The following is a 20,282-nucleotide window of genomic DNA, read 5'->3' on the forward strand; positions in this document are numbered from 1 at the left end:
CCTAAGGATGAGAACAATAGAACTCATTCAATTTCCACTACAATGTCTAGATGAGTGTCAGCTATGTCTGATAACTTGGCCAATTAGCTGGACCGGGATCTTGCAAAGTGCAGGTGGTTTAACGTCCAGTGTGATGAGTCTGTGGACGGCAACAGTACAGCATAGCTTTTGGTTTCCACAAGAGAAGAACTCCTGACACATCTGCCCTAACAGACAACTACAAGAGGAGTTGAAATGTATAACACGGTGAAGGAGTTTTTGTGCAGAAAAAGGTACAATTAGAAAAGCTGGTAGCAGTGACTGCAGATGGGACTCCTGCTATGATCAATAGACAAACAGGTTTCATCACTCACTGTAAAGCTGACCCAGACTTTCCAAAATGTCTGCATTACTGCTGCGTCATTCACCAGCAGGCCTTATGTGCAGAAGTGATTGGCTCTGGACATATAATGACTCTTATTCTGAAAATCGTAAACAACCTCAGCTGCAAAGCAAAACAGCACAGGATTTTTAAGGTGCTATTGGAGGAGATGTCTGTTGAATATGGTGAATATGAACATTGTGAATCTGAACTTGCATTCTTGACTGACATTACTGGAAAACTAAACCACTTGATCTGCGAGCTGCAAGACAATGGCAAAACTATTTTTTTTTTGACCAGCCTGCCTTAGCCAGTGTTTTTCTTGTGGGGATCTTTTCTGCCAGGGCTTGTCAGCTTGGTCAGTGGATGTTGCTGCAGTTGTCTCCCTTGCTGGGACAGCTGGAGTTAAACACAGCAGCTCACGGCTCTGAAGTGGACCCCGTTGCTGTCCCAGTCTGGATGGGCACTGTGGCGATGTTCCAATGGCCAGGCTGGCTCCTGGTATAAAGAGATTCCCAAATACCATTTCCTAACCGCAGAGCCAAGGATGTGTTTACATGTTTAGGTCAAAAATGTGATGGACAGCTTCATGTTGTCTAAACATGCCACCCTGTTATAAATCCAGTTGATATGGTTCTCCATCTGTGTCTAGGTGATAGAAAAGCATTTTTTTATATTTAGAGCTCTAAGCAAACAAACAGTTGTCTATATAAAAGAGCTTTTACAATTGTGCACTTTTAGCAGGTCTCTGAGTTCATGTGACCAATGTATGGTGGATTTTCACAGACCTTGTTTAAAACTGAAGGTGAGAGAGACTTAGAGAAATGGCTTCATTGTTCTGGAGTTCTTTGTTTCATCCACAGAAGAGTAGAATTGGTGATTGATTTTGAAAAGCTGCTGAAAAAAGTATCTTTTTCAAATTGCAATTTCTAACTTGGGTTTTACATTTTGTGTTCCATTTTTTGTGCTTTAATTGGGAAGCATTTGTTATTTGTTTGGTGTTTTTAAGGTTCTGCAAATATACACATCATTTTTTAGAGACATTTGTTATCAGTTGTGTTTGTTGATTTGTAGTTTAATTTCATTGGATGTATAGATGTCGTGTGGGGGGGAGGCTCGAGAGCAGGTAGGACCCAGGCGCAGAGACGGGAGGCAAACGGGTTCAGGGCAAGTGGGTTTATTTAACTAACAAAAAGTGCTGCAGAGCAGGATGACAAAACTAAAAACAAAAACTTACTGTGGCATGGCAAGGGACATGGACGCCAGACAAGAAGACGTGATCAACATGAGCAGAAGTTAATGGACCAGCACAGGAGGAAGGCAGAGACAAGACTTATATACAGACAGGGCAGACAAGACACAGGTGAACACGATTAGGGCAGATGGGGACCAAAGGAAGTAAAACTCAAGAAACATGACAAGACAGGAAACCTTTCAAAATAAAACAGGAAACAGAACCAAACAAGACAGAACAAGAACTAAAGCGAAAAACAAGACAACAAACTGAAACCATGACAATAGAAAGGAAAAGAAGTTCAAACATTGATTATAAAAAAGGATATAAGAGATAAAAAAAAAAGAAAAAGGAAAAGAAAAAAGATAAAATATTGATTTAATTGCATTTTGAATGAATAAAAAACAATGATTAATAGAATCAGAAATCAGAAAAAGTTTTATTGCCAGGTTCAGTAGAGCGCACTTTACAAAACGAGGAATTTGACTTGGTGTATAGTGCAATTAAGAATAAGTTAAAAATTAAGTTAACAACAACAACACACTATATACAGTAGAGTAAGGTGAATTAAAGTGGGAGCACAGATGGGCTGGGATGGTGGGGCCTGTAAGTGGCACCGACAGTCCTTTGGTGGGCGGGGGTGGGTGGGGGAGGGGGGGTCACCTGGGGGAGTTGGGGTACTGTTCAGCAGGCTGACTGCAGTGGGGAAGAAGCTGTTCTTGTGGCGCGAGGTCCTGGTCCTGATGGACCGGAGCCTCTTGCCAGAAGGGAGGGGCCGAAAGAGATTATGTCCTGGATGAGAGGGGTTGGCTACAATCCTGGCTGCCCGCCTCCAGGTCCTGGAGATGTGCAGCTCCTGGAGAGACGGGAGGTGGCAGCCGATCACCTTCTCTGCTGAGTGGATGACGCGTTGCAGCTTGGCCTTGTCTCTGGCCGTGGCCGCAGCGAACCAGACTGTGATGGAGGACGTGAGGGTGGATTCGATGATGGCGGTGTAAAAGTCTACCAGCATCTTTTCAGGGAGGTGAAACTTCTTCAGCTGCCTCAGGAAGTACATCCTCTGCTGGACCTTCTTAGTGATGGAGCTGATGTTCTGCTCCCACTTGAGGTCCTGGCTGATGATGGTTCCCAGGAAGCAGAAGGACTCCACAGAGGTCACCGGGGAGTCACAGAGGATGACAGGGGGGAGGGGGGCTGGGGCCTTCCTGAAGTCCACTGTCATCTCCACTGTCTTCAGAGCATTAAGCTCCAGGTTGTTAGCGCTGCACTATGACACCAGCCTGGCTATTTCACTCCTGTAGGCCGACTCATCTCCGTCAGAGATGAGGCCGATGAGTGTGGTGTCGTCAGCAAACTTCAGGAGTTTGACAGACAGGTGACCAGCTGTGCAGCTGTTTGTGTACAGGGAGAGTAACAGGGGTGAAAGGACACAGCCCTGGGGGGATCCGGTGCTTGTGGTCCGAGTATCTGAGACGAGCTTCCCCAGCCTCACATACTGCTGTCTGTCCGTCAGGAAGTCTGTGATCCACCTGCAGGTGGAGTCAGGCACATTCATCTTGGAGAGTTTTTAATACTAAGTCTAGACAGATTTAACACAGGTTTTTGGATGAAAAAGGATTTTTTATAAATCATCTGTTACACTTTTAAGTCTGAAAAAAATATGGAAGGCAGCAAACACAGATCCCCTACCGTTTTTATTTTTTTTGTGCTGATATTTGAAAGATAAGTTATGCAAAAAAATAGGTGTTTGCAGTTTTGCCTAAAAAGACGTTTTCGGACCTTTTTGGATCAAATGTTGTCTAAAAGTTCACCTGTAACTTCAATCATTCTGAATTTTTTTAGGAAAACTAAACCACTTCAACTGTGATCTGCAAGGCAATGGTAAAACTATATTTTTTATGGAACAGCCTGCAGTGTTTCTTGTGGGGATCTTTTCTGCCAGGGCTTGCCGGCTTGGTCGGTGGTTGTTGCTGTTACCAATCCAGTTGATATGGTTCTCCATCTGTGTCTAAGTGATATAATCATAATCAGAATCGTTTATTGTCATTGTACATGGGGATACAATGAAATTGCAGCAGCCTTGGAGTGAAGGAGTTACATAAAATAAAAATAAAAATAGAATAGAAAAAGAAATACTGTATTTACAACTCTTAACAAAAAATGAACAATATGGACAGAAACTGTTAAATATTAAATATTTGTGAATAAAATAGAATGGAATTACATGAGTTGCTGTGAGCACAGCTTAATAAATATCAAGTTATTGCACAGTGACCCGGTTAGACAGTCAGGATATTGCACGCATTGTAGTAAAATTAGAGTGAGGTGTGGTTGGTGGACGTATGTGCATTCCGTATGATAATTGCCTGTGGAAAAAAGCTGTTTCTTAGTCTGTTTGTCCTGGTTCTGATGGACCTGTACCTCCTTCCAGAGGGCAGCAGTTCAAACAGAGGGAAAGCAGAATGGGTGGAGTTAGTGGTGATGCTAGTCACTCTGCTGAGGCAGCGAGACTGGTAAATGTCCTTCAGTGAGGGGAGGGGGCAGCCGATGATCCTCTGCGCTGTCTTTACCACTCTCTGGAGGCTCTGCCGTTCTGCTTCAGTGCAGTGGGAAAACCACACTTTGATGCCATAGGACAGAATGCTCTCAATGGTTGAGCGGTAGAACGTTACCAGCAGCTCCTGGCTGACGTCGTTCCTCCTAAGTTTTCTCAGGAAGTGCAGGCGTTGCTGGGCCTTCCTGATGACAGTCATGGTGTTGTTAGACCATGTGAGGTCAGCAGAGATGGTGGTGCCCATCATCGAAGACGAAGACGAAGATTGGAGGGAGGGAGTCTTTGATGTGTCCCAGGAGCAGCCGCTCCAGACACTTTGTGATGACAGCAGTGAGTGCAACTGGGCGGAAGTCCGTGAGGAAGGCTGTGGATGAGGACTTTTTGGGTATCGGGATGATAGTGGATGACTTCAGGCAAGCAGGGATGAAAGCCTGAGCTAGCGACAGGTTGAAGATTTTTGTGAAGACCTGGGAGAGTTGATCGGCGCAGGCCCGCAGAACCTTTCCGGGAACTCCATCAGGTCCCGCCGCTTTCCTGGGGTTTACCCTGCTGAACATCCGTGCCATCCGTGCCACGTCCATAAAGGCATTGTTTTTATATTTAGAGCTCTAAGCAACCAAACAGTTGTCTATATAAAAGAGCTTTTACAATTGTGCACTTTTAGCAGGCTGAAAAAATTATCTTTTTAAAATTGCCATTTCAAATTTGGGTTTTAAATTTTGTGTTCCATTTTTCTGTGCTTGTATTGGAAGGATTTGTTATTATTTTGTTTAAAAGTGCTACATATTGTATATACACATAATTTATTTAGAGAAATTTGCTATACGTTGTGTTTTTTGGTTTTGTAGTTTAATTTCATTGGATTTATATTAAGGAAAAGAAGTTGCAGCATTGATTAAAAAAGGATAAAAGAGACATTTACTGTCTAAGTCTTATGTTACATCTGTAGAACTGTACTGAGAGTTGGGTTTTGTTTTGGAGCACATTCATATGTTTTGTTTGTAAAAAAAAAAGATAAAATATTAGGTTAATTGCATTTTACATGACTAGAAAAGCAATGATTATTCATAAAAATCTATGAAAGACATACAAAACAAATGAAAAAGCAGTCTGCCCTCCCTCTTGTGTCTAAACTCTTGTCACCTCACTTCTGGGTTAGTTAGCATATGAACTGGCAGCTGGTGTGTGTGTGGGGGGGGGGGGGGGGGGGGTGAAATTTGACTCCAGCAACAGGGATGATTGAGGAGCAGGCTGCAGCATGAGGAAAAGACTTAAGCATGTAAGAGGAAATGACATCCTACAGTTGACCAGTTCATTTTATATCTGTAAAGAATATTCAAGAAGCATTTAGACATGTTCAGCTATATGCGTGTGAAACTTGGTGTGGATATTTGAAGCATAAGTAATTTTAAAACACACTTGTTTGGAGTCCAGACGGAAAAAGCACAGGTTTTGGGATGAATCAGGATTTTTTTAAAATCATCTGTTTCACCTGGACTTCTGAAAAAAATATGGAAGGCAGCAAACACAGATCCCTACATTTAAAAAAATAAATGGTGTTGATATATGATGATTAAGTTATGAAAAAAAATAGGTGTTTGTAGTTTTGCCTAAAAAGACGTTTTCGGACCTTTTTGGATGTAATGCTCTCTAAGATGTCACCTGTAACTTCAATCATTCTGAATTTTTTTAGGAAGCAGTAGCACATAAATGCCTATGAAAGTTGAATTCTTGGTGCTGATAACCTAAACAGAATTTATGCTAAAAATCTTTGTTCAGTCCAAAATTTCATTAAAAAAATCAAGTGATGAAGTTTCTCGTAGACCCTATAGTGTTACATATCAAAGCTGGAGGTTATTAAAGGCATCTAATTCTGAAATCTCAGCTTCCTGAGACAAACGGCTGATTTATAATAAATTTCTATTATTTGGGTGCACATAATCGACCACTTCCTGTTACGCAGGCACCGTCAGGTGTACACCCATGAAACTTCAGATTATGAGAGAGGACCCTTCTGAGTATCTCCAGTTTTAATTTCATGCACATCGGACAAAGCAAAGAGAAAATACAGGGCAGAATGTGCCCAATGCAATAACTAGGTGGCGCTATAGAGCTCGTCCAAGATTGTCATATCCATGGGTTCAGAATAGAAGCTTCATCATATCCATTGAATTTCAGTGAGATTGGACAAGGAATGTGCACGTGAGAGCAACTTTTGTGTGCATGGCGAGATGCCCAACTTTGCCGCTCTGTCACGACCACACCCCCGCATTGAAAGTTATGGTTTTTTGTCAGAGTAAACTTCAATGGCTTTTCAACAGGTGGATGTCATTTTCAGGTGTGTCGGCTCATCCTACTCAGAGCAGTGATGCTCCAAGTAAAACATGTCATTTCATCTTGCCAGCAGGTGGCGCTACACTTTTTCCAGATTCTTTCACTGCAGATGTGTTCAGAGTCAGACTACAATCATGCATATCAATTTTGGATCAGATTGGAATATGCATGGCTGAGTTATGGCCATTTTTCTTTTCATGGCGTGTTTTCGAAACAACGTCAAATTTCTACGCGCCGCCACGACCACAAACTTCTGTAAAAACTTAAAAGCTTTGCAATTTAACATCGGACATGTGTTTAGTTTACAAAACCAAAGTTTGGAGTCATTATTCACAAATCTCTAGGAGGAGTTCGTTCTAGAAGGAGGCCTGCAAATGTCCAAAATAGAGCAAAAATGACATATTGACCTCAATATATCAGACTTCCTGTGCGAGTGACAGGTGGGTCCTTTCAGACTTTTTTGTAGGTCTCCATCTGAAGAACATGCCCTGTAAAAATCAAGCTTGTACGTTAAAGCGTATGCGGGGCGTCGGGACAAAAGTCACTGTAGGTGGCGCTGTCGAGCCATTTTTGCGCACCCATGCCAATTTCCCATAAAATACGAAATTTTTCGCGACTCCTGATGTGTGTGCCAAATTTGGTGAGTTTTGGGGTATGTTAAAGGCCTCAAAAATGCGATTCTTCCGGCAGAAGAAAAATAATAATAATAATAATAAACCTAACAGATACAATAGGGTCCTTGCACTCCGTGCTCGGGCCCTAATAATAATAATAATAATAAACATTCGAATTACAATAGGGTCCTTGCACTCCGTGCTCGGGCCCTAATGACCAATCATCCTGGACAAGTTTAGATAATTTTGACAAGCATGATAAAAACAAATTAATAACTATCAAAAGCGAGTCAAATGTGATCCTTTTGTAAAGATTTGTACTTAATCAATTGCTTTGTGTCCAACAAAATATGCTATTGGATAAAATGAACATTAAATTCCCACTGGGTTCAGCCAAAATGACTAAAAGTTGTGTAAGTTGTACTAACTGTTGTGAGAAGTTATTGAGAGAAGTTCAATTGTATTGTGAGAAATGCACCAAAGAGATTGAGAACAACTGTGATTTTATGCATAATGGTGCAAGTGTATGGCACTTGTGTTTTTTTTTTTCTGCAAGTAGCTTAACAATTGAATCTTGTGTTCCTTTGTGTGTTGCACCACTCCACATATTTCTTTTTTGCAAAGACCAAAGGTGTGGGGCAAAGCAGTTAACTCCCCTGCTAAACTAATAGGGCAAAACATCCAACTCTGTCCTACAGAGTAAGCATAACTGAACTGGCCTCCCGACCCCCTTCATACTATCTGTTTCTGTTCTATCTCTTGCAGTGACAGACAGACGGATGGATGGATGTTTTTGTTAGCTTGCCGGTTTTTTCCCCCCTATTTATTTATTTGATTGTTTGCTTGCTTGAAATAAATCAATTTGGCTTGAAATCAATTTTCAATTTATTTCAAGCCAAATGAAATCAAAGAAAGCGAGTCAGGTAATCTTGCGGAACGAAAGTTTCCACGTAATGCGGTGCAGATTCACGGGGGACGTAAATATGCGTCGGACTGCCGAGTCCAGCGAGGACTGGGGATATTTTCTTGTGCAAATTTAAATTGATTGTAAATTCAGTAACAACTCTCCGTGTGAAGAGCATAAAATTTTAATATTGTGTACTCATATGTCCAGAGGCTTCGACATTATTTACGAGACGAACATGCACATGTATTTGCTGACACTTTAGTTTGTTTTACGAAGAGAAGATTGAAGATGTTCTCTAAACCATTTCGGGTTAAATCTAACATTGTCATCAAAGGATCCGACAGGTGAGTCCGCAGAAACTTTTCCATTGAAATTGTGAATTTGTGAAATCCCTTAATACTTAATCTGTTAGTGTCCCAAGCGTTAGCTTTCATTTGGTAGCCAGTCTTTTACTTGTAAGATCAAATGTAGCTTTACTGTTGAATGAGAAAAACATGTTGTGACCTTACATTTTTGTTACTTTCATCATCAATACTATCTATGCAGTGTAATCTTTATTCTAATTTATATTTTGAACTGTTGTTTCTTTTAGGAGAAAACTTAAAGCAGACCTTCTCTCAGCGTTTCCTTCTTTGTCTCCTGATGACATTTCTGAGCTGCTACCCAACAAAGAAGAGTTAAACGTTGTGAAGATTTATGCACACAAGGGAGAAGCTGTGACTCTTTATGTACTGCAGAAAAATCCACTGCTCTTTGAACTGGACAAGCGTCTTTATCCCACAGGTCATACATGTGCAATGAAGCCATGCTACTTATATTATTAAGTCTAATTTATTCACATTTTTGTCATTTTCTTTGTCATACATTTGTTTTGTTTTATTTTATGTACAGTGTATCTGCTTTGGCGCTACCCTGCCCTCCTTCCAGTTTTTCAAACATGGCCCCCTGTGCTTCAGAAGTTAATCGGCGGAGCTGGTAGATCTCTCTTGAAGATAACATATTTAGCTAACTCTTGTTGTGTTTGTAATAATAAAGCCGTGTGTTTCCAAAGATCTCATGCTGCCTGGAGTGGTGGTGCCGTCACGTGGTCTTCCAGAGGTGAACCAGGGAGACTGCTGTTCCGTTACACTGGTTAACAACAGGTATGTTGGAAATAATAGGGTTTCTTTTTTTTTGTTTTTGTTTTGAAGCATCCCACTTTAGCCCTGAAGGCATTGCAGTCACCATGCAGCACTGATCGTGACTGCTTTCAGGGCTCCGGTTGCAGTTGGCAAAGCAGCGGTGTCCACGTCAGAGATGACCAGTTTGGAAATGAAAGGGAGAGGACTTTTTGTTCTCCACACATACATGGATTACCTCTGGTTAGTGGTATACATCTATTTATTTTTATTTAGTTATTTAGTTAGTTATTTGTTTGTTTGTTTGGTGGGGGGGGGGGATTTCTGGCATAGTTCAATACACAGAAGAAAAACAATATTTTTAAACATATGCATCACTTATGTAGGATCTACTGGGTTGATGAATAAACTAAGAAATATTGGCGACATAATCATGTGTGCAAACCTGGTATTGGGTCACATCGTCAGACTTTTTCAGAACAGGTTAACCTGAGAAATTAATCAGGTTCTAAAGGTTCAGTTTCACATCTTCAAAGAAAAATACCGGTATCTATTCTAAAGACTTGAATCTGATTTTGCTCAAGAATCCAACTATTTTGTTTCTGTTATATTTTTGCACTTTTTTATTTTTATTTGAAAATATCAGCCCAGTGTTAAACCACGGACGTTTGCAACACTCCATAGATCAGTAAATATTAGAAACAACTAATAATGATAATGGTAAGGATGTTAAGGAAATGTCAAGTATCATTTTTACTTTTATGATTTGTCTTGACAAAAATGAGATATTATAATTCTCATAAAACATAACAAAAATGATATTCAGAATTATGATCTTAAAGACAAATAAAATGCTATCTCTAAATAAAAATAAATAAAACAAAAACTTTTTGGAGTAGTCCACAATGTCAAGTATGCAGCAGTAATTCATTTACTACTGCTTTGTCATTTCATTATGTTGATTTTGACGTGTGACAACTTTAGGTCTGTGATTCCATTAGACCATAACCAGGCACATTTGTACAGTAATAAAAAAAAAAAAATTGTACAGTAATAAACAGCAGATCTGAATCAAATATATTACATGCTAAAGTGGTAAAAAGTATGAAATGCGATGAATAATTTCAATTGAAAATGGACCATAAACAACTTTTTGGAAAACAAACTGAACTGTTTGAGTTGTCTCTCAGTTTTTGATCCCACAAACCCAAACTGAGCTGATATTTACAGCAGAGCGACACACTTTGATAGTTCAGAGCTGAACATCCTACGGAGGGTTCCCCAGACTTTTTTAGGTTGGTTGGTTGTTTCGACAATTTTTCCTGTTGCTGCAACTCCTTATACATAGTTTGGTTGTTCTTTACGCATAAAACGTTGTTCTGCATCATAAATGCTTTGGGTTTTGTCTTAGTCATCCAGCTCAGGTTTTATTAAGTAGATTTTTCAAACTAAGAAAATTTAGTTTTTGGAAAAACTTTCTCAATCAGAATTTTTTTCTTACAAGACAGATAAACTTTTTTTTTTAAGCAAGTGTCTTTTTACTTTCTTGATGTTTAGTTTTTGCAGTGTGTTAGATACATTTTTGTGGTTTAATGACTTCATGCCATGTAATTTTGAAATTCTAAAAAGTTTGAGGCCTTGATGGTGTTAAAGCTCTAGAGAAGTCACATTTCTTCTGGTGGTTTCCTGAGAAAAGACCCCATAAGTGCATCAGGCAGGTCACAACACCTCAATGCCAGTCATGCAGAGGGTCCAACACTGGGCTAACCTTTTCATATGTCTTTATTTTTTAAGGGCATTTGGGGATAAGTCAAGCCCACCTTCACTGTCTGATACAGAAAGTGAAGATCTAGAGAACAGCGAGGAATGTGAGACCAGTGAGCAGGAAGCAGAGACAGAAGTTGAGAAGTGTGAGGAGCGCCAGAGCTTTGGTGAAACTGTCTCTGATCCAGCATGCTGTGGTCTGGAGAAACTGATACTAACTCAAACAGAGGAAGATAAAGGTGAACCTTCCAGTGAACTCGAAGAGGAGCACCAGGAAGAAAAGAAAACACCCCAAGGTACCTGTTAAATGCACACCTGCCTTTTCATCATCAGATATAAAAATGGTAAAAGTTTATTTAAAAAAATGTAAGTACTTCTCAATATTTTGACTACTTCTAATATTTTATAAAAGTAACCTAAAGATATTTTTTCTTTAGGTCCAATTAAATGTGTGGTTATAAATTTAAATTCAATCTGTTTTGATACTGAAATATTGTCCAGTTCTTTAGAACTTCTTTCATTCATATTTTCCGTTGCCATGAGAAAAAGATTTTGTTTCTCAGAAAAAAAAAAAATAATTCAGTAAAACAATGCTCTCCTTGCTCTTCCAGAGGAAATGGATGCCCTGCTGTTGCAGTGCTTCTTTCATGCCCTCAAGAGCAAAGTGAGGAAGTCGGAGCTCCCTCTGTTAACCAGCACTTTTCTTCGGAACCACATGTTCTCCTGCTGGTAAATGATGCTCCATCCTTTTGATATTATTCTGGTAGATTTGAAAGATGTCTGACACTGTTTAATATTCCAGCCCAAGTGGAAAGCAACTTGATATAAAAAAATCCAGCTATAAGAAGGTATGCAGTTTGCAGGATGAGAGATAGATGCATGACATATTTAATTTGGAATTATTAAGATCTTTTTGTGTTTGTGTTTTCAACAGTTGTCTAAGTTTCTGCAGGTCATGCAGCAGCAGTATCATTTTGTGCGAGTGAAAGAACTCTCCAAAGGCGTCGAAAGCATCGTGGAAGTGGACTGGAAAAACCCAGAGTAAGCTGAACCCAACTTCAAGAAATGCTTCATTCAAACTCTGAATTGTAATTTAATCTCATTTCCCCCTTTGTGTTATCTCTTAATTGTATAGCTTGCGTTCCTTTAGAGTTCCAGAGGAGACGAGTGTGGAGACAACTCCTGTTCAGGAAGAAGTGGAAGAAGAATCGTATTACCCTCCAGAGATCACAACTTTGTACTCTGTGTCTGCTCGGGTGGAGCCTCTCTTTATTGGTGCAAATAAGAGGTTTGTTTGTTTTTCTTTTTCCTCACTTTAACTTTTTATGTGGGATCATTTTCACAAGGCGATCATGGCATGCAGCTAAAGAAAAAAACATTCCTGGTAAAAGTACAGCTGTCCTCTGTTAGCAATTCAAGAAAAGAGACCACCAACATTTGTGTGCACTTAAACACAGCAGGGAGCCCGAGCCTTGTCAGTTTAGTGAGAATCATTTTATTGTTAAAGGCTGGTCTGACTCACTCAGTTCCTCCAATGCTCAATTTGCTTCTGGTACTTAAGTCATAGACTGGCTTAGAAGCATAACAGAGATGTGCAGAAATCCTCTGCCATGCATGCAAATTGCACTGCTGCCATGACTTTGAAAAAAAGAAAAACAGAACTACAACAAACAGCCTGCATTTGTATTTTTATGAGAAATCTTTAGTAAGACTAAAAACCAAATTATAAACTATGTGGAGATACATCCCCAAAGCTAGTTTTAGTTAAAAGATGTTTATTTTAGTGCTGGGATAAAAACTTTACCTGTTTTCTTCATTAAACTCAGTTTTTTCTTCTTCTTTTTTTTCAGAATGTTTCAGTCAAAAGTTTAATCATGGTTGAAAATTAATGCAAAAATATTGATTTTATATCTATATATAGATCTTCTTCCACTTTCGGCTTCTCCCATCTGGGGTCGCCACAGCGAACGAGTCGCATGGTAGATTTGGCAATGTTTTACGCCGGATGCCCTTCCTGACGCAACCTTCTCAAACCGGGCTTGGGACCGGCAGAGGTAGAGAAGGGAACAGGGAGCAGCCTGGAGTCGAACCCGGGTTTCACGGACGGAAGGCGCCGCAAACCAGATATATATTTAAAATTCACAAGTTGCCGATTTGATTGAAATAATGATTCTATGTAAATTGATTACCTAAATGTCTTTTTTTTTGCCAAAATTGCATTTAAAACCACATTTTTAGGGTTTTAAAAACATTTTTCACATAAGCTGAACAAAGGAGCCTTTTTGATAATATAGTTATAAATTCTTACAAAAGTAACTAACAAGAATCTGCTTTTTTGTCTGAAAATCAAGTGCAAGATAATTGCTTTAAAGGAAAATCAATAATTGGGTAAAATAATGGTCCATTTTTTAAGGAAGATTTAATTTTGATTCATTGTTGCTCTTCAAGCCACCCCATGCTGAGGTGTGACAGGTTATTACGTTTGTTGGTGTATTCATCCCTCCAACAACATATTTTTTAATCAAAATATTTGGAAAAAAAGATGACAATTTGTTTATTGACAATTATTTATTTGACTTATAAGGAACAACTTTGAAAAAGTAAAAATCACTGCTTTAGTTCCTTTTGCACAAATGAGGTCACGATCAGAACCGTGGTAGTCCATAAAATAAGAAAAAAAACAGTTTAAAGACAACTTTTAAGATTTAAATGTTTTGTTTGTGAAATTAAGATTTATAAAGTTTTCCTGTGCAGAGAAACTATCTTAAACATTATCTGTAGGATGTTTAAACTATAAAACGTTTTCTTTTATGATATGCTGTGTTTTGGTGCCTCTGCAGGAAAGGAGCAACACTGCATCCTGCTGAAGTAAGAAGTATTATCACAGATTATGTAAAGAACAATGAACTGGTGGACAAAAATAATAAGAAGTAAGTGCATGATTTACAAAAACGCCCCATAGGAGACCCACTTTGGATGTTTTACATATGTTACTATTTGAAAATAATTGAATTCATTTCACTAATGCATTCTTTTAGCTTGTCAGCTGACGTAAAGGCAGGAGTTACTCTAACATAACCGAACGCTCTCATGTCTCAGTTGTTTTCTGGAGCCACGTTAAGTGATGGCTTCTAAGCCATGTAATATAATAACAATCATCCTAAATGTTTAAATGTGACTGCACTGCTGAGAAAGAAGAACTTTTGACAATACAAAAGTTCTTCTTTGTACCATGAAACGAAGAGTCTGGGACGAAGCCAATTTTAAACAAGTGTTTAAATTAAATTACTTTAAATCTGTGAAGGAGCCATTGGTGCTTTGAAGCTAGTTTCCAGCTACATTTTCCTTCCTAACCAAAGTCCTTTCTTTGCTTCAACAGTTACGTGACTATAAACCCAACTCTGTGTGACTGTTTACTAGAAAAAATGGAATACCAAGAAGTGGAGTTTCTGAAATGGGATGACGTTTTTAGCAGGTAAAAGCTTTTTTTGTTGTTGTTTTTTTTCCTTTTTCCCTCACTAGAGCTCTAGTATCTTTTTTAGCCCATATTTGTACACTTATTCTACTTACTAGTACTTAAGTATAATTTAATGCAGGTTCTCAAAGCTATAAAAAAGAGAGGAAATCCCTAAAAAGCTGCAGACAGCATTGCTACCCTACACAGCAGTCATAAAAACTAGAAGCAATACTTACAGCATGTAAACAAACCCAAAAACAGCACAGGCATCCTTTATTCTACATGATTTCATGGTTGTTTTCATTTATATACATGTTTTTTCTTTCCTTTTTCATGCTTAGTTTGGTGGGCAAATCTTTTCACGTATGTTTTACAAAATAAAACCTGTAAGGATTAAATCTATCATCTGAGGGATTTTTTGTCAACGCGGGTTTGTTTGCATCAGTTGAACTGCAGCTGTGCTGACCTGTCATCTGCATGGCTGCTTGGCAGAAAACATGAAGTGAGCGTGTGCGCACAAACGCCTACAAGTCTAGAAGTGGCCTGCAAAAGTTGTGAAAACTTTACATTTGTGTACATGTTTAGTTGAACAATAGAATACTAGTGTTTCCTTTTTCATAAAATTAAACTTCAACCTTTATTTAACCAAGAAAGTCAATTAAGAACTTATTCTTATTTACAACGACTACATGGAAGTTTGAAATGTTACACAAATCAAAAAACCCTGAATTGATGAGATGCTTTTTGTGCAGCAGGAAGTCTGTGATCTATAATTACGTTAAACTCTATGCCTTGTTTAGCTGAATTTTAGGTGCTCAGTTTCTAGTGAAAAACAGATTTAGGCTGTAATTACATTTCAAAGCAGGTCCAAGTTTCATTACCAAGCAGTTTTCTTCTTTTTCTGAGAAAGAACTTTACCGTCTTTTTGAGACGGAGTTTTTTTTTTTTTTTTTTTTTGGCATTTGGCTGAGAAAACATGCCTGTGTCTAGAAGAACTTTGAACACTCTATGGTAAATACAATTTGCATTTAGAACGGAGGACAGAAGTGATATGTCCATGTCATTATAGGCACAGATTTTACCGAAAGGCTTTTGTTTTGCAGGACTCTGGGACGAATGAATGAATGCTATCAGCTGGTCTTTCCTGGACGAGCGCCTGTAATAAAGAAGGGTCATGTGGAGCCTATAGATATTTCTGTGGCGTCTCGAGGCTCAAATAAGAAGGTGAATTTGTTCACTAAAGCTGCTTAAAACATAAAGACTTGTGTCACACTTCTGATGTTCAACTGCCTTGTCCTGAATTTAGGTTTATTTGAGCTCAGGGCAGGAATCATATTACACCAGGATAATTAAAACACATTTTACAAATAAACTCCTCGATGGCCATCTGAAATATAATCACCAAGTCAGCTGAACCCATGAGTAGAATAAGTCAAGTACAGAACACACCTGAAAGAACCGCAGACAACAGAGGTCTAAATTTGTGAAATCAATTCCTTTTTAAGAAGCTGAACAACAATGTTTAGCAGAATAAAAGCCTTTTTTGAATATTCAAACTCGGGTAAAACATCCACATTTGGTCAAACTACACCGCTTCACCTTCCTACCCCCTCCACCAACAAACTCTGACCTTTTGTTTGTGTCTCTTTGAAAATGTATCTACAAAATATCTGGAGATAAAAAATAAACCATTCAAACATCTGCCGTTAGCTTCCATACATTTGTTCAACGAGGTTATCTTGCAGTTAAATCCCAAATATTGTAGTTACTTTTATTAATATAAATGATGTTTGTTTGGTTTTTATTTTGTGTCTCTGTTTCTGACAGCTCGTCTTGTTGTTTTTGTTTCCTGTAGGTGACTCTAATAAAGAACTTGGAAGTGTATGGTTTGAATCCCGGGGTCATTGCCTCCACTTTGCAGCACAGAGTCCAGGCCAGCGCGGTGCTGCAACCTGTACCCGGAGCCAAAGACAGAGTCCTGGTCCAGATCCAAGGCAACCAGGTTCATCAAGTTGGAAACTTGCTACTCGGTATGAACCATGATTATTTGACTAAAATGATGCAGTCATAAAAAAAGAATGTTTTCTGAAATTATACAAAACCAAAAAATGTACTAAACCTTATCTGATAAAGCTTCACTTTCTCAAATGTCTTTCATTGAGGATTTAAGGAAAACCTGTTGAATGTTACGGTTCATGTCATTAAAAAAATAACAAACATTTTGCTGGTTTAAGTGTTCAGTGAACATTTTCAAGCAAACTGTAGATGTTTGTGTGCTTGATGGAGAATCGCAGATCAAGTTTCAGGCCTGCCACTATTTTCTTAATGATTTTAAACACTCATATGGTAATTATGTACAAAAACTGAAGCGATTATTCATTTTGGCCATAAAATGGGACCAGTCAAGGCCTTAACCTAACTGAAATGCAGTACTCCATAAAAATGGGGAAGTTAAGACCTTTAGTAAAGAATCCCCGGAAATCCTAAATTATTAAAACAATGCTGTAAAAACAGATTTCAAACAAAAGAATTTTTTTTTTTTAACCAATTTCACTTTTTTTCTAACCAAATTAGGCTGTGATCTGTTTCACTCTGTTTTTCTTTTTAGACCATTATCATATTGCCCGCAAGTACATCCAAGGACTCGACAAAGCTTCTAAAAGTGGCAAGAAGAAGTGACAATTCAAGACTTTATCACCAACTTTAACAATGGTCTGTCCTGGAAAACCATGTTTTTGATCAGCCATTTCATTGAGCTAATGCTAGTTCATATTTCAAGTAGATAAATAAATACATTTCAGAATAAAGGTGTTTGGTTTCTTTAAGAACTCAGCTAAAATAAACCACTTTGTCACTGTACTTCTTTTTCTGCTATTTTTTTCCCACAATGCCGCCATGTTGTCCGTGTTTAAAGCACACACAAATGAACAAACTCCACCAGTTTGATGTATGTTATACATGGCAGTTTGAACCTGAAGACACTGGATGAAAATGGAGCTTCTCAGCTATGAAACATCTCATAAAGACAGCGGATGATATCTACCAAATGTGCTCAGCTGGATCTTAACTGAAGCTTTACGCAGCTGGCAGTCAGCATTAAATTGTCCTCACCGGTGAAGAACATGCTTTTGGACTGAATCTTTGAACAGCATCTTCATGTGAAACATGCTAAGCCACACCCATGTTTCGTTTCGTCTGTCGAAGCTCTTCGGTTAAAATCAGAAGTCATGTGCAACAGGGGAAAAACAGGTTAAGTAAGGCTGATGAAAGAATGTCCCCTTAACAGTTGTTGAAGCAGACCCGACCATGCCATTGTGATTAAAATTGTTTCAATTATTTTATGTCCAAAGAATGACAAGTTATTAAACCATGAGCGATATTTACGACAGTGTTGCCTTCATTTCTTCTGAGCGGCAGTAAACAAAAGGAAACATGCAGCTTGGCAGCTGAGCTTTAGGGTTTTCCTGTCCAGCAGTTAGACAAGATGACAGTAGTAAAACTAAAAATATGAACTGGAGATCAAACAGTGCCAGACAGGAGCTTCACATGTCCTGCAAAACTGGTCTCTGAAACAATCATTTGGAATGAGTTTCATTTAAAGTCCCAACTGGAGAGTTGTCTGGAGTTTGCATGTTCTCCCCATGCACGGGTTTTCTCCGGGGACTCTGGCTTACTCCCACCGTCCAAAAACATACTTCATAGCTTAATTGGTTACTCTAAATAGTCCAGGTGTTTAGAAGATGAATGAGTTTCATTTTTTAAAATATATGAAATGCACGAAGGTTTTATCTGGCTTTTGAAAGAAGATATGTTATGTTTTATAAACCCATCCAAATGAAAATCTTTTTTTTTTCCGAACATGATCTTCTGGCATTTTTCTCATGATGGAGGTCATGTACGAAGAAAATCAAAGTTGTGTTTCTGAGTATTTCTCTATTCAAATTGATGTGAATCAGAAGCCAACAAGAAATTGCCCTCTTTAGATGGCAGGCCACAAGCTCCCTGCTCAGCTCCATACTGATGCATCCGTGTACGTATCCATGTATGTCTTCCTTTTCCTTGTCTGAGCTGGCATCTTTAAAGATGTAGTTCCTGCCACCATGCCTGGGGTCCTGTGCCGGGTCCTAAGAAAACCGTCAGACCACCCTGGAACCAGCAGGATACCTTGGCGTGTTTCATTTTTTTGTTTCTGTGATCATGGATCTGATTTTACCAAAAAGCCAAAAAGCTCCAGTTTAGTCTCATCCGCTCTTCCAAAGGCATCGTTACGTATTGACATGAATTGGGAAATATTCCAATGTTGCTTGTTCTATGTTTTGCCTTCAGCAGTGATGTCCTTCTTGGTCATCTATAAGAAAATCCTCCTTGACTCAGACAGCAACAGAATTATGCAGACCTTGACCTTGGAGTTTACCTTTAACCACCTTCAGACCTTTTCTTTTTTTTTCATTTGTCTCCATATCACGAACCAGTTTTATTGTTGTTCCTTAAAAAAACCACAACAGCTGCTTAGGACCTTAACAAAAATATATTTTTTTAATTTAATAAAAATTGTAAAATTATCTGCACATACAACACTATTGGTTTATGCTTTTATCTGGTGAGCACACAGATTTTTTCTCTTATTCTATGCAATACATCTGTCTAAAACTTACAAAGAACTAAACTCTGTGAACCGCATTAAGGTTATTGTAAGTTAAGAGCTATTATAGTTGCAAATAAGCAATTATATTGAACCAATCAAACACAGAATGGTCCAGATTTAAAACAAGGGACAAGGGAGTAAGGGGAACCTGAAACCAAAGCAAATACATGTGTTGGGGACTTCCTGTTTAAACAAGCAGAAGATCTGTTGTTTGAAAGCTGACAGACTGCCAAACAGAGAAATTGCCATGGTGCATGTAACACATGCAGGAATGCAGATACTAGTTTTCACTTTCCATGTCTTGCTTGTAAAACATTTCACTGTGAACACCAAAAACTCCAAAGTAAAAAACACGCCCCTCAGGCTGCTGCACAGCTGGTAACGCCACAATGACTCTTGATGGCTGAGAAAAACAAACAATTGAAGCATCTTTGTTCTCACATTCAAGCAGACTTCGTAGTTTCACTACCATCTGGCAAAAAAAACGAGTTTTTTGGTGAATACCTACAACCGTGCGGTTGGAAAATTACTAGCACCATCACCATCAAGAAAAGTTTATAATGATTACCTCCATGGATGAAGCTGTAAAGTGCAACGCCATTAAAGAAACATGGGCCTAATAAACGTCCTGTGCGTCATCTGGTCATTGTCAAAATTTATGTGTCTTAACTTAAATGTGAAATATTATGGAATAGGTTAAAAATAATTGTTCTTGGACTTGGAGTGTTAAGTATTTGTTTATGAGCTGTAGAAATGAACTAATAGAATTTCCGAAGCAAACCACTAAAATTCCTGTAGGTTTGAAATAAAAAAAAAGGTTTTACAACAAACTTAGAAAAAAAACACAGAAACTCATTAGAATGTCTTAATGAATCCACCCTCAACACTGTTTGATGTTCAATATCCAACAATTTTTGCTGGAATTCAAACATATGGAAGTTGATACAGGAGCTGCAGAAATGAGATGTAAAATTTACAGCAAGGATTATTGTGGAGTATTTTAATGAATCCTTTGACTTCTTTCCACAGTCCAAAAACACATCGAAGGTTGATTGGGGATTCTGAGGAAGTGCTTGTAGATAAATGTTTGTGTGGTTGATATTTGTGTGATACATGTAAACTTAAAGAACTCTTGGTCCCACAAACTTATTTAGGAAAAAGCAGCAGTAGAAAGTAGATGCATTTATACAATTAAAAAAAAATGGAAAATCTGTGCTCGAATTATGACACTTATTCTAAAATTTGTTATTTTTAGTCATTTGATTAAGAAAAAACCCATCAAGATTGTACTTTT

The 20,282-nt window shown here is 38.5% G+C and overlaps 1 protein-coding gene across 2 annotated transcripts; it reads left to right on the plus strand.

Moving 5' to 3' along the window:
* Window positions 1-8,057: 8,057 nt before the first annotated feature.
* eif2d (eukaryotic translation initiation factor 2D) lies at window positions 8,058-17,202 on the plus strand. 2 transcript variants are annotated; one of them, XM_004070772.5, is made up of 15 exons: window positions 8,058-8,348; window positions 8,597-8,787; window positions 8,896-8,979; window positions 9,056-9,146; window positions 9,258-9,365; window positions 10,917-11,182; window positions 11,498-11,615; window positions 11,689-11,734; window positions 11,821-11,927; window positions 12,022-12,174; window positions 13,727-13,816; window positions 14,266-14,361; window positions 15,447-15,567; window positions 16,199-16,373; window positions 16,952-17,202. In XM_004070772.5, exons 1-15 carry the CDS (start codon window positions 8,293-8,295, stop codon window positions 17,020-17,022), a joined length of 1,773 nt encoding a protein of 590 aa, XP_004070820.1. In that variant the 5' UTR covers window positions 8,058-8,292; the 3' UTR covers window positions 17,023-17,202. The 2 variants fall into 2 exon arrangements, with proteins under 2 accessions (XP_004070820.1, XP_078806642.1); XM_078950516.1 differs by having other exon boundaries at window positions 16,265-16,373.
* The last annotated feature ends 3,080 nt before the right edge of the window (window positions 17,203-20,282 follow it).

This window comes from Oryzias latipes, chromosome 7 (genome assembly GCF_053564925.1).
Source record: "Oryzias latipes strain Hd-rR chromosome 7, Olatipes_Hd-rR_3.1".
In the NCBI taxonomy this organism is placed as follows: Eukaryota; Metazoa; Chordata; class Actinopteri; order Beloniformes; family Adrianichthyidae; genus Oryzias; species Oryzias latipes.

Excerpts from the sequence above, each read along its gene's own strand:
- eif2d (XM_004070772.5), top strand. The coding sequence starts at position 8,293 with ATGTTCTCTAAACCATTTCGGGTTAAATCTAACATTGTCATCAAAGGA. Across the intron at positions 8,788-8,895 it reads CAAGCGTCTTTATCCCACAG|TGTATCTGCTTTGGCGCTAC; the intron begins GTCATACATGTG and ends TTTTATGTACAG. Across the intron at positions 11,928-12,021 it reads GTGGACTGGAAAAACCCAGA|CTTGCGTTCCTTTAGAGTTC; the intron begins GTAAGCTGAACC and ends TTAATTGTATAG.